Source organism: Anolis sagrei, chromosome 1 (assembly GCF_037176765.1).
Source record: "Anolis sagrei isolate rAnoSag1 chromosome 1, rAnoSag1.mat, whole genome shotgun sequence".
Lineage (NCBI taxonomy): Eukaryota > Metazoa > Chordata > Lepidosauria > Squamata > Dactyloidae > Anolis > Anolis sagrei.
In genome coordinates this window covers 340,572,175-340,586,052 of record NC_090021.1, presented here as the reverse complement: position 1 = coordinate 340,586,052, position 13,878 = coordinate 340,572,175, and the positions used below count along the sequence as shown (strand labels likewise).

The 13,878-nt window shown below is 47.5% G+C and overlaps 1 protein-coding gene across 1 annotated transcript in view; it reads left to right on the top strand.

Moving 5' to 3' along the window:
• The first annotated feature begins 1,396 nt into the window (after positions 1-1,396).
• Positions 1,397-13,878, top strand: part of DNAAF2 (dynein axonemal assembly factor 2) — a 31,166-nt gene continuing 18,684 nt past the window's right edge. The window contains exon 1 of the mRNA XM_067463145.1: positions 1,397-4,769. Within this exon, the coding sequence (XP_067319246.1) occupies positions 1,473-4,769 (3,297 nt within the window). The 5' untranslated portion in view covers positions 1,397-1,472. The remainder of the gene's footprint in view (positions 4,770-13,878) is intronic.

The window sequence follows — 13,878 nt, the reverse complement described above, 5'->3', positions numbered from 1 at the left end:
AGGGATAGATTGGGTTGGAAAAGGTGTGTGGCAGGGTTGGGAAAGGATGGTATGGAAAGTGTATGGGATCTGGGGTGGAAAGAGGGGTATGGTGAGGGTTTTCTGACTTCCTTAATCTCCTTCTCTCTGGTTCCGTCTTTTTTGCTTTCTTCTTTTTTCTGAAAAAAATCATTCTTCCTCTTCTTTTGTATCTTTCCTGTTTCGATCGTCTAATAGGTATTCCTCGAATAGCTTCCAGTCTGTTCTTCTCAGTGGCTTTCCGTTTGAATCTTTTAGTGCAAAAGTCAGTTTGTCCATATCTTTGATTTCCTTCACCTTGCTTATCCAGTCCTCCTTTGTGGCAACTTCTTCTTCTTTATGATGTTTTAATGCCGGTCTGTAATATTGATCAGTTCTTGTGGGTTTTTTTCCCGGGCTATATGGCCATGTTCTAGAAGCATTCTCTCCTGACGCTTAGCCTGCATCTATGGCAAGCATCCTCAGAGGTCGTGAGGTCTGTTGGAAGTAGGAAAAGGGTATTGTCGAAGGCTTTCATGGCCGGAATCACTAGGTTCTTGTGGGTTTTTTTCGGGCTATAGGGCCATGTTCTAGAGGCATTCTCTCCTGACGTTTCGCCTGCATCCATGGCAAGCATCCTCAGAGGTAGTGAGGTCTGTTGGAAATAGGAAAAGGGTATTGTCGAAGGCTTTCATGGCCGGAATCACTAGCTTCTTGTGGGTTTTTTTGGGCTATAGGGCCATGCTTTAGAGGCATTCTCTCCTGACGTTTCGCCTGCATCTATGGCAAGCATCCTCAGAGATAGTGAGGTCTGTTGGAAATAGGAAAAGGGTATTGTCGAAGGCTTTCATGGCCGGAATCACTAAGTTCTTGTAGGTTTTTTCGGGCTATATGGCCATGTTCTAGAGGCATTCCCTCCTGAAGTTTCGCCTGCATCTATGGCAAGCATCCTCAGAGGCAGTGAGGTCTGTTGGAAATAGGAAAATGGGTTTATATATCTGTGGAATGACCGGGGTGGGACAAAGGACTTTTGTCCGCTGGGGCTCGCTGTGAATGTTTCAGCTGATCACCTTGATTTGCATTCAATGGCTTGGAAGCACCTGGGGGGAATCTTTTGTTGAGAGTGATTTTATGTGCCAGCAGACAAAGAGTCCTTTGTCCCACCCTGTTCATTCCACAGATATATAAACCCATTTTCCTACTTCCAACAGACCTCACTACCTCTGAGGATGCTTGCCATAGATGCAGGCAAAACGTCAGGAGAAAAATTGCTTCCAGAACATCTTGAACTGAACCGCCGCTTTCAACTTCCGCCGGGCGCCATCTTGTTTGCTGGGTAACCATGGCAACGACGTATCCCGCTCTGCTTGCGCCGGGCGCCATCTTGTTTCCTGCGTAGCCATAGCAACGCCGCTGAGCGCCGCCATTTTGCTTCCTTCCGTCTCCTTGGCGACGACGGGCCTTCCCTGAGAAAGATGTCTTCTAGGCCGCGCTCGTCCTTGGAAGACCTGGACTTGACGGGCGAGGAGGCGTCGCGGCTGGCGCAGGCCTTCCAGGACGAGGAGTTCCGTCGCCTGTTCGCGGAGTACGCGGCGGAGCTGTCCGACCCGGCCCAGCGCGCCATCTACGAGGCCGAGGTGTGCGCCTTGGAGCGGGAGCGCGGCGTGGAGGCCCGCTTCCTCCGCCCGGAGCCCGGCTGGGCCTTGAGGACGAGCCAGGGGGGGTCCCGCAGGTGCTACCTCAACATCTGCAGCAACGAGTTGGTGGGGAGGCCCGAGGCGGAGGCAGGCCGCGGGGGAGTCACGTGGCGGCTGCCGCATTGCCTGTCTCCCGGGAGGGAGGAGCTCAGCCGGGGGAAGGCCCACCAAAGGGAGCCCCGCAGGAGTTGGGTGTACGACGTGCTCTTCCACCCGGAGGCCCTCCGCCTTGCCCAGAGGGAGCCCCGATTCCGGGAACTCCTCCACCAGACCGCCCTCGAGGCCGTGGAGAAGCACTACGCGCCACAAGGCCTCGACAAGGCCAACGCCAGCGTGCTCCGCGGAGTCAAGTACAAGGGAGTCCCACAGGCATCGCTGCTTAGAACGCCCCTGCCTCAGAGAGAAGGAGGGGATGGAGATGGAGGAGAAGGGGGTCCCCCTTCCCCTCTCCCGTCCTTCCCCACGCCTTACGCCTACCCCCCTCCGCCCCCAGAAGCGGAAACCGACCTCACCCCGCCTCCAATGGAGTCCCCATCCGCCACCACCCCGCGCTGGACCCTCCGCCACCGCTCCTTCCTGGACCTCCAGGACTTCCGCCCGGATTCCACGCCCAGCACCGTCCCCCGCGAGCTGGAGCTCTCCGTCGAGCTGCCTCTCCTCCGCTCCGCCGCCCAGGCTCGGCTGGAAGTGCGAGGGAGGCTCCTGGAGCTCGACTCGCCCAAGCCGGCGGCCTACCGCCTCCGCCTGACGCTGCCCTACGCCGTGGACGAGGCCGCCGGGAAGGCCACCTTCGACAAGGCCAAGCGGAGGCTGGTCGTCACGTTGCCCGTCCTCCCGCCGCCCGCCAGGCCCTTCCCCGGGGAAGAGGAGGACACTTCCGGTCAGCTGGAGCCTCTTCCGGACGCCGAAGTGACAACATCCGGTCCCCCTCCGCTCCCCGAGGAGTTGATGCCTCTTCCGGTCGCCGAAGTGGCTGAATCCGTTCCTCCTCGTGCTCAAAAACCAAAACATCCGGTTAATGCACAGGAAGAGGCGGGATCTGTACAACCGGGCGCTGAAGCCATAGATGGGAGTCCTCTGTCGTCACTTCCGGTCTTGCAAAAACAGGCCAACTCTGCCTCTGAAGCTACAAAGGAAGTGACGAATCTCTTGGAACTTCCATCTCCAGCCAACGTCAGATACACAGGCCGGTGTGCCTCTGAAGTCACTGAAACCGTGATTTCTCCGTCACTTCCGGTGCCTTCCAGCCACGTGGACCTTTGTTTATATGAAGAGGGATTGGGTTGTTCGTCACTTCCGACGTCTTTCAGCCACGTGGATCAGTGTGTCTCTGAAGTCAGTGAAGCTGTGAGTTCTCCCTCACTTCCGGCCCCTGCCAGCCACGTGGATCTGCCTGTTTCTGAAGCCCCGAGTTCTCCCTCACTTCCGGGCCCTCTCACTCCTTCCAGCCACGTGGATCTGTGTGTCTCTGAAGCCAGTGAGGCAGTGGGTATTTCGTCACTTCCGTCCCCTGTCAGCCACGTGGATCTGCCTGTTTCTGAAGTCAGTGAAGCCGTGATTACTCCGTCACTTCCGGACCCAGTCCCGCCTTCCAGCCACGTGGATCTTTGTGTTTCTGGAGTCAGTGAAGCAGGGGGTCTTTCCTCTCTTCGGGGACCTGTCAGCCACGTGGATCTGTGTGTATCTGAAGTCAGTGAAGCCTTGAGTTCTCCCTCACTTCCAGCCCCTGCCAGCCATGTGGATCTATTTGTTTCTGACGTCAGTGAAGCCTTAAGTTCTCCCTCACTTCCGGCCCCTGTCACGCCATCCAGCCGTGTGGATCTGAGTGTCTCTGAAGTCAGTGAAGCAGTGGGCCTTTCGTCACTTCCGTCCCCTGTCAGCCACGTGGATCCGTCTGTTTCTGAAGTTAGTGAAGCCCTGAATTCTCCCTCACTTCTGGCACCTGTCACTGAAGTGAGTGAAGTCTTGAATTCTCCCTCACTTCTGGCATCTATCACTCCTGTCAGTCACGTGGATCTGTGTGTGTCTGAAGCCACTGAAGCAGTGAGTCTTTCCTCACTTCCATCCCCTGTCAGCCACGTGGATCTGTCTGTTTCTGAAGTCAGTGAAACCCTGAATTCTCCCTCAATTCTGGCACCTGTCACTCCTGTCAGTCACGTGGATCTGTGTGTCTCTGAAGCCACTGAGGCAGTGGGTCTTTCGTCAGTTCCAGCACCTGTCAGCCACAAGGATCTTTGTGTTTCTGAAGTTATTGAAGCCCTGAGTTCTCCATCACTTCTGGCCACTGTCAGCCACATAGATCTGTGTGTTTCTAATGTCAGTGAAGCCCTGAGTTCTCCAGTCCCTGACACGCCTATCAGGCACGTGGATCTGTGTGTCTCTAATGTCAGTGAGGGTGTGAGTCTTTCTTCACTTCCGGCACCTGTCAGCCACGTGGATCTGTGTGTCTCTGAAGCCAGTGAAGCCGTGAGTTTTCCGTCCCTTCCGTTGTCTTCCAGCGTCCGCCACGTGGGGCTGAGTGCTTCTCAAGCAGGGAGTCCTTCACTGGGTCTGTGTGACTTGCCAGAAGAGTCTGAAGTCACAGAGAAAGTGTCTCCTCCTTCACTTCTTGCTCCTCATGCCAACCACGTGGGTCCTCAGGAGATGAAGCAGCCCACAAATGTCCCCAGCGCTGTGCACCCCTCATGCCCCCCAGAGGACCCTGCAGCCTTGTCCTCCTCTCCTGGTCCCGATGGCCCTCCCAAACCCACCACCAGCCCTTCTGCTCTGCTGTGCCCTCCTTTCAGCTGCAGCCAGGATGAAGAGACTGTGACCCTCCTCCTGCAAGTGCCCAGCGTGGCCCCCCAAAGCCTCCAGGGGGAAGGGGGCGCCCACCATTACAGGGTCAGTTTCCGCAGCCAGGACTCGGCTTCCTACAGCATCCTCTGGCAGTTCCTTCCGGAAAACACATTGGCTCCTCACAAGGCAGAGATCAGCGTCTCCCCCAATAATGTCGTCATTGTCCTGGCCAAATCTCCGGAGACCTGCGAGCTTTGGACTAAGCTCCATTTCGGCCCAAATGCAGACACCTTGCAGGTAATTCCTTTTGAGTTATATATGGAAGACTCCTTGCTGTCTGGATATTTTGTCGGGAGCATTTTTATAGTAACAGCTAGCAGATATACTTGACTGTTTTCTCCCTCCTTCAGTTTTATTTATTTATCTATATTAAGTAAAAGCAAAGGCGTTCCTTTGACTCCAAGTGGAACTGCCCCCTTGGAGTGCCTCTGGCTTTGCCGCAAGGAGGTCCTCCATTGTGCATGTGGCAGGGCTCAGCTTACATTGCAGCAGGTGGTCAATGGTTTGTTCTTCTCCACACTCGCATGTCGTGGATTCCACTTTGTGGCCCCATTTCTGAAGGTTGGCTCTGCATCTCGTGGTGCCAGCGCACAGTCTGTTCAGTGCCTTCCAACTCGCCCAGTTTTCTGTGTGCCCAGGGGGAAGTCTCTCATTGGGTCTCAGCCATTGGTTGAGGTTCTGGGTTTGAGCCTGCCACTTTTGGACTCTCGCTTGCTGGGGTGTTCCAGAAAGTGTCTCTGTAGATCGTAGAAAACTATTTCTTGATTTAAGATTACATTAAGAAATCTGTATAAATAAAAATGTAATGTTCATTTGTGGGATTAACGTAACTCAAAAACCACTGGACACGAAATTTGGACACAATACATGAATCAGGCTAATGAGTAACCATCACTCATAACAACACTGGAAAACACAGCAGAAGAGACTTAAAAGGCCAAAAAAGCAAAAAGACACTACAGCGCGTGCTGGCAAACAAAACACACAATAGCATATCCACACTCTCTTTTGGACTACAGCTCCCAGCATCCCCTAGACCAGGCCCTTTAGGAAAGGAGAAGGATCCAAATACAATGCTTCCAAGCTGCAAGCTTGCTTCTCCTTGGAATTCTTTGAGAGCATCCCAGTTTCTGCATAGTTCCAATTTCCTATTACTGGACTGCAACTCCCAGCAAGATAAGATAAATTAGATAGAGGTAGGTAGGTAGGTAGATTAAGAGGACTGCTGGGACTTGCAGTCCAAGAATAGGTAGAGAAGGAAGAAGGGGGAGAAAGAGTAAGGGAAATAAAAGGAGGAAGGGAAGAGGAAGAGAAGGAAGGAAGGAAGGAAGGAGAGAAGGAAAGAAAAAAAAGGGAAGGAAGGAAAGAGGGAGGGAAGGTTGGCCACAGCAATGCGTGGCGGGTACAGCTAATTTACCATATTTATTTAACTCAAAATAGGTTTTATTGTTCACAAAGAGATCCCTTTAAGGCAATAAGCTGGAAGTTTCAAAGGGGTAAAGGAAAATATACGTTACAGTCTCTGGTTGTCTTGGGTCCAAGGAGTTTTGCAGCTGAGAAGCTTTTCCAGGTCCCTCTTTCTCAATGGCTGTGAAGGTCGGAACAAAGACAACCCCAATTCCAATGGCCTATATTATGAAGGGACAAAGCCTTCCTCTGGTGCCAAAGAACTGGTCTGAAGGCGCTTGAGACTTCTCAACGTCATCCAGGTTGATCTAAACGTGAAGCATAAGTCTCAAGGGTAAGAACCTCAGAATTGGTGCTGAGAGGTAACTTAATCAAGGGCTTTGAGAGCCAAGCCTCTTTCTCAAGTCCATCTGATAGAAAGTTTGATGGTGGAATTAAAAAGGAAACACTGTCCTGCTCTCTAGGAAGAGGTGGAGCCAAACAATTGAGCTGAGTAAGCAATATAACTGGTGCAAACAACATTGATTGACAACTATAAAAACCAATCAATCCAACTATACATTTACAGGGTAAAAAGGCAAAATCAGGCATGATACAACAGTTCAAATCTTGCAACTTACAGTTCTACATATAGAACTGTGGGTTGACGGTGCCACTCGCACCGTCACCCCACCCCCACCTCTGTATACACACACTTGCCTGAATCCCTGCAAAGATTGGCAGGGAGGAAGACTGTTCTTGAAACTGCTTTGCTGTTGATATTATCAGCATTTTGCAGCATGAAGTCAGTAGTGAGCAGAACCCATCCTCTGCCACTCTTTCTCCTAGGAAGGAAACAAGTAGAGTGGTCTGGATTTTACTTTTCATGTTTATCCAGAAATTGGGGGGGGGGGGGGCAATCCAAAGTGTCCCTACCTGCTTTGACTTCCAAATGAACCCTGTTCCTAGCTCTCCGCATGGAAATTGCATTTGCTTACATTGCAAGGGCCTTTGCGAAGAGGCGGCAAGTGCTGGATTTTCTCGGAATCTGTAGGTTGGATTTTTGTGACATTTAGGTGCTCAGAATGCAATTTGATTTTGGACAAGGCTACTATGGGGAGGAGAATGTACAAGTCTGTCCTTCTTACTGATGCCGAGGCAGATGTGTCTATGATTTCCTTTCTTGAAAAATATCTGTTTACTTTTTTAAGCACTTCTCCTGAAAATTAGGCCAGTTGTTGAAATGACAGAATCAGTCTGGATTGTAGGAACCCAGAGTGCATTCTTGGCCTGTGAGGCATATCTACCGCGTTCCCATTTTCCAATTTTAGATGTGCACATTTTTTAAAATATCTAAAGTCATGTATGGCATTTCCCCTTAGCTTGAACTACATAGTTATTTTAAGTAACTACAATGAAGTGTTAAAATAGCAGACTGTGACATTAGGTAAAAACTAAGGATTTGAAGCCTTCGCCGTTCAAATTTTTTAGCCAGTTGGAATATGAATGTTCTGATGGCCTTTGTGTTGTGTCAGAAGGAAATAAGAGGTTCTTGTTTATAAAAGCACCATCTTAAAGATTTTGAAGTGGTTCCAATAAATTGAAATAAATGCATACAAAAATTAAAAATTAATATATTAGTAACACCATTGGCATTAGGGCATTAGGCGATCCCTCGTTGTCCAAGTAGGATAGTCTTCCAAGATTGGTGTAGTGGCGGTGAGTCCATAGGTGACTATGGACCCCTATTCTTGACCTGCATGTTCTCCTGCAGTGAGGGCATCGGTTTCCAGATGGAAGGCGGTCCTAGTCAGGGTTGGCTTGACGTTCCTTCCTCTTGGCACGTTTCTCTTTTTCACCCTCCATTCATGCCTCTTCAAATTCTGCAGCACTGCTAGTCACAGCTGGCTTCCAGCTGGAGCGCTCAAGGGCCAGGGCTTCCCAGTTCTCACTGTCCATGCCAGAGTTTTTAAGGTTGACTTTGAACCCATCTTTAAATCTCTTTTCCTGCCCACCAACATTCTGTTTTGCGATCGGAGTAGAGCAACTGCTTTGGACAACAGTGGCCAGTCCAGCGGAGTTGATGGCGGAGGACCATCGCTTCAATGCTGGCGGTCTTTGCTTCTTCCTGCATGCTGACATTTGTCCGCCTGTCTTCCCAAGGGATTTGCACGATTTTTCGGAGGCAGCGCTGATGGAATCGTTCCAGAAGTTGCATGTGACATCTGTAGATAGTCTACATCTCACAGGGTTGGGAGGACAATATCTTTACAAACAAGCACCTTGGTCTCCCTACGGACATCCCGGTCCTCAAAACTCTCTGCTTCATTTGGAAAAAAGCTGCACTTGCAGAGCTCAGGCGATGTTGTATTTCAGTGTCGATGTTGACTTTGGTGGAGAGGTGGCTGCCAAGGGAGCAGAAATGGTCCACATGTTCTAATGTTACACCATTAAGTTGTATTTCTGGCATTGGAGAGGGGGTGGCTGGTGAATGCTGGAAGAGCACTTTGGTTTTCTCAATGTTCAATGACAGGCCGAGCTTCCACTATGCTTCTGCGAAGGTGTTTAGAGTGGCTCATAGGTCTTCTTCTGAATGTACTGGCTGTTAGGAATTGTGGGTGTTGACGTCCAAAACAACTGGAGGGCCAAAGTTTGCCCATGCCTGCGTTAAGGCCTTGTACTAGAATTTTCTTCACTACTCAGTGGGGGAATTCTCTACAGAGCTGTGGACATGTTGACTTGGTGTCTCTCTTCTTCCTCTCTCCAGCTCATCAGTTTGTGAAACTTATCAAATCTTTCAAAGGAGCCAGAGAGCGAGAGAGATGATGATGTTTCTCTGTTGTGACTTCTGTGTTGGCATGCCTTTTGAAGCAGCAGAGTGACTTTTCCTTCAGAGGTTACTTAAAGGTCGTCTGCTTGTTAAATGGGTTTTCAGCCGATCAAGTGCCCTTTTGGGTATGAATCTTGAAATTGTATTATCTCCTTCGATGATGGCAGGGAGGTGAAAAATGGCAGTGGCATTTCTAGCAAAGGTCATTCATCTAATGGTTTACAGGAACCATTAACTTCTTGTGTCAGCCTTTTCCCTTAGGAAAGGAAGGCTTCCACGTTGGAGAAGATGAAATTGCAGATGTCTGGTTCCAGTTCAGCTCATTTTTCAACCAAGCTGTGCGACAAAGACAAAGAATGTTTGAAACTTAAAATACAACAGCTGTACCAGGAGCTCCAATTTTGTTTGCTTTGCATTGAATGTTTGTTGTAGTCCTAAGTTTCAGGGACTCTGCAGATAAGTGGCTTCTTTTGGCTGCAATCATAGGGCAAGCCACCTGTCAATTATAGTTAGGTTCCCTGTTCCCACCCCCTTTTGGGTTTTTGGAGGGAATAGGAGCCTTTTTGGGTCAGTCCACACAGAGAAACCTTTCACACAGGACTTGAAACCAAGAGCTCCTGTAGAAAGCTTTGTCTTCTACAGCTTGGCCGGGGTTATACAGCCCACAGCTTGGCCGAGGATCATACAGCCCTACAGCTCCTTTGCTGAGGGATTTCAGCCAGCCATCACCGAAACCTAACATAACAGTAGCAGCATAATAATAATAATAATAATCATCATCATCTATATAAATAAAAATGTAATGTTCGTTTGTGGGACTAACAGAACTCAAAAAACACTGGACAAATTGACACCAAATTTGGACACAAGACACATAACAACCCAATGTATGTCCTTCACTAAAAAGAATGATTTTGTCATTTGGGAGTTGTAGTTGCTGGGATTTATAGCTTGTAGGTCTTCTTCTGAATGCTCGCAGACAATGTTGTCCTCAGCATATTGGAGTTCTACAACAGATGTTGTAACTAGCTAGATGTGATTAGCTAGATGACTTTTTAGCAGCATCAGCCTTGAGAAGAGGATGTGAAGCAGGACTCAGACATTCAGTATCAGGCTCATCACCATTGTTTGCAATAAAACTTGAAAGTGGGAAAGAATGGCTTACCTTTCTGGTTGTTTCATTTTGTGTAAGCACTTTGTAAGTTACAAATGAACATTTTGCAGGTACATAATGAACACCTCCTCTTCCTTCTCTTCTTTCCCTCCTCCTCTTCTTCCTTCTTTTTCTCTGTTCTTCTTCCCCTCCTCTTCCTCTCCTTCTTCCTTCTTCTGTCTTTCTTCTCTTCTTCTTCTCCCCACGCTTCTTCCTTTATCCTTGAGGTCTGTACCAAGTGTGTCTGTCATTCCATCATTTCAGAGTTGGGAAACTATGGTTTGGAGGTTCAATACAAGCCAAAATGGTTAATCAATTTCAGGCTGTAGTTTCATATCCTGATTTATTCCATCCCTAGTATTAATCATAGTTTGTGGTTTGCACAAAATGGGAAACTGGAGGTAATATGGCCATGTTCTAGAGGCATTCTCTCCTGACGTTTCGCCTGCATCTAAGGCAAGCATTCTCAGAGGTAGTGAGGACCTCACTACCTCTGAGGATGCTTGCCATAAATGCAGGCGAAACATCAGGAGAGAATGCCTCTAGAACATGGCCATATAGCCCGGAAAAACCCACAACAACCCAGTGATTCCGGCCATGAAAGCCTCTGACAATAAACTGGAGGTAATTTTATATTTTTATATAGGAAGAAACTAAAATCAGATATTGGTGTCTTCTATATAAGAACATGGAAAACTTTTATAAGATTTTTTTAAAAAAGCATTTCCCTTATATTGCAGGTTTATTCCAAATTTGTAGTTTCCCACTGTTTCCATTCAATATATTCAACTTTATTTTGTTTAGTGTGTTTAAATTAAAAAAGCTTTATATCTATTTGACTTGCTTCTAGTTTGTATGTTGCCCGTGAAACCCATGTTAATGCAGAATATTCTAGTTTTCTCTGTGCTCTTTCTCAATGGTGCAATTTTTTTCCCATGGTTCTTGGGTCTCATTGTGGTTCACTAGATGACACGTTGCCTTGTCACTTGTTGCCAAAAGCTGAGCAATTTCAGGATTTGCCAAAATGGTTTCGAAGCCTTTTTTTTCCTAGGGGTTTCCAACTGAGCAGAGAAATGCCAGCGTGATTGGTTTTGGCACCTTTCGGCTGCTTTTAAGAGATTTTCCATAGTGAGAAATACTTCTAGAAAAGCTGCATCTTGTTATAATCCAGTTTCTATGCAGTGAGTTCAAACAGTTGTGAAGCAGAGTAGAATTACGATTGGGACCTCACATAAACCAAACCTTTGGTGCACCATTTCTTTGAAAGCAAGGCTATATTAAGTTGACTGAGAGGAGGACTTATTTGAAATCCAATACTTAACTTTCAGCATTTATGCACAGCTTTATTCAGTATTTTCCTGCTGGATGTTTGGTGTAAAAACAGAAATAATTTACAGCACAACCAAGCCTCCTTTTCTCAAGGGCTGTTGCATTCAGCTGTGGCTTTTCATTATGCCAGAATCTATATATATAAAATCCTTACGGTCGTCCATAGGCGCTCAAAAACGGAGAAACCACTGGACCAAATCTCACCAAATTTGCCCTTCAGATACCTCATCCCCCAAGGTATGACCAACAACCCTCAACATTACTAAACACAACAAAACAAACTCACAATTTCCTATGTGAAAATCTATATAAATACAAATGTGATGTTCGTTTGTGGGACTAACAGAACTCAAAAAACACTGGACAAATTGACACCAAATTTGGACACAAGACACATAACAACCCAATGTATGTCCTTCACTAAAAAGAATGATTTTGTCATTTGGTAGTTGTAGTTGCTGGGATTTATAGTTCACCTACAATCAAAGAACATTCTGAACCCCACCAACGATAGAATTGAACCAAACTTGGCACACAGTTCTCCCACGACCAAGAGAAAATACTGGAAGGGTTTGGTGGACATTGACCTTGAGTTTGGGAGTTGTAGTTCCCCTACATCCAGAGATCACTGTGGACTCAAACAATGATGGATCTGGACCAAACTCTACACAAATACTCAATATGCCCAAATGTGAACACTGGTGGTGTTTGAGGAAAATAGAATCTTGACATTTAGGAGTTGTAGTTGCTGGGATTTATATTTCACCTACAATCACAGAGCATTCTGAACCCCACCAACGATAGAATGGGGCCAAACCTCCCACACAGAACCCCCATGTGGACCACAGCAACGCGTGGCAGGGGATGGCTAGTTTGATAATAAATGGTCACATTTCATTTAGACTAAAACCATTTCTACATTTCCTTGAGAGTTCAATTGTAAGAGACCTTAAAGGACATCCAGTCCAACCTCCTTCTGCTAGTAAGGAGGACATAACGCAAATCCTCTTGACATATGGCCACCCAGCCTCTGTTTCAAAACCTCCAGGTAAGTTATGTTCCCCATTCTCTATTCTGCCTTGGTCAGGTCACACATGCAATCACACTGTGTTCAGTTCTGGGCAACGCAAATGAATGGAGATGTTGACAAGCTGGAAGGTGTCCAGAGAAAGAGGGTGACTGAAAAGCTTAAGGGTCTGGAGAACAAGCCCTATGAGGAGCAGATGAAAGAACTGGGCATGTTTTAACATGAAGAAGAGGAGACATGATGAGGGCCATGGATCAAGAGGTGAGAGGAAGTCATAGAGAGGAGGGAGCAAGCTTCCTTTCTGCTGCCCTGGAGACTAGGACGCAATGGAGCAATGGCTTGAAACTACAGGAAGGAAAGGAGATTCCACCTGAACATGAAGAAGAACTTCCTGACTGTGAGAGAGAGCTGTTCAACAGTGGAACTCTCTTTCTCGTGTGTGGTGGAGGCTCCTTCTTTGGAGGCTTTCAAACAGAAGCTGGATGGCCATCTGTCAGGGGTGCTTTGGCAGAATGGGGTTGGACTGGATGGCCCATGAAGTCTCTTCCAACTCTAGGATTCTTTGACCTCCAGGGAAGGCAACTCCATGACATTCCCAGGCATAATATTCCACTGTCAAACATCTCTAACCATCACAAAGTTCTTCCAAATATTTAGGTGAACTTTATTTTCCTGCAGCTTGAATCCATTTCTCCGTTGTGTCCCAGCCTCTGGAGCAGCAGAAAACAAGCTGGCTCCCTCTTCAATGGGACACCCTTTTAGGTATTTCAACACGGTTATCATGTCTCCCTCTCAACCTAACTTCCAGTAGACGATTACAACACTTTTTAGATATGCAATCAGTCATTTTCAAGTCATGGTGACCCTATGGCAGGTGACCTGTGGCTATCTCCTGCTATAGGGATGTTGTGACGGCACGAGTGGGGCCACCTGTGTGTAGAACTTTAAAGTGCAAAGGTTTAAACTGTATAACATGCCCATATTTGCTTACTTTGTAAATGTATAGTTGGATTGATTGGTTATGTATAGCTGTCAATCAGTTATATTGTTTGCATCAGTTATATTGTTTCCTCAGCCTAATTGCTTGGCTCCACCTCTTCCCGGAGAAGGGCAGAGCTTTTCCTTTTCCATTCTACCATCAAACGTTCTATCAGATAGACGTGAGAAAGAGACTTGGCTCTAAAGCCCTTAATTAAGTTACCTCTCATCACCAATTCTAAGGTTTTTACCCTTGGGACTCATACTTCATGTCCAGATCGCCCTGGATAACGTTGAGGAGACCCAAGCGCCTTCAAACCGGTCCTTTGGCATCAAAAGGAAGACTGTGCCTTCAACATAGGCCATTGGACTGGGGGTTGTGTTTGTTCCAACCTTCACAGCCATTGAGAAAACAGGGAACAGGAAAAGCTTCTCAGCTGCGAAATCTCCTTGGACCCAAGACAACCAGAGACTGTAATGTATATTTCCTTTACCCCTTTGAAACGTCCAGCTTATTGCCTTAAAGGGATAACTCTTTGTGAACAATAAAACCTATTTTTGAGTTATCTACAGTGTTTTGGTCCTTGGGGGTTCCAGTTCTCTAAAGGAAGGCAAGAAGCAATCCCCTGGGGGAAAGATGTCA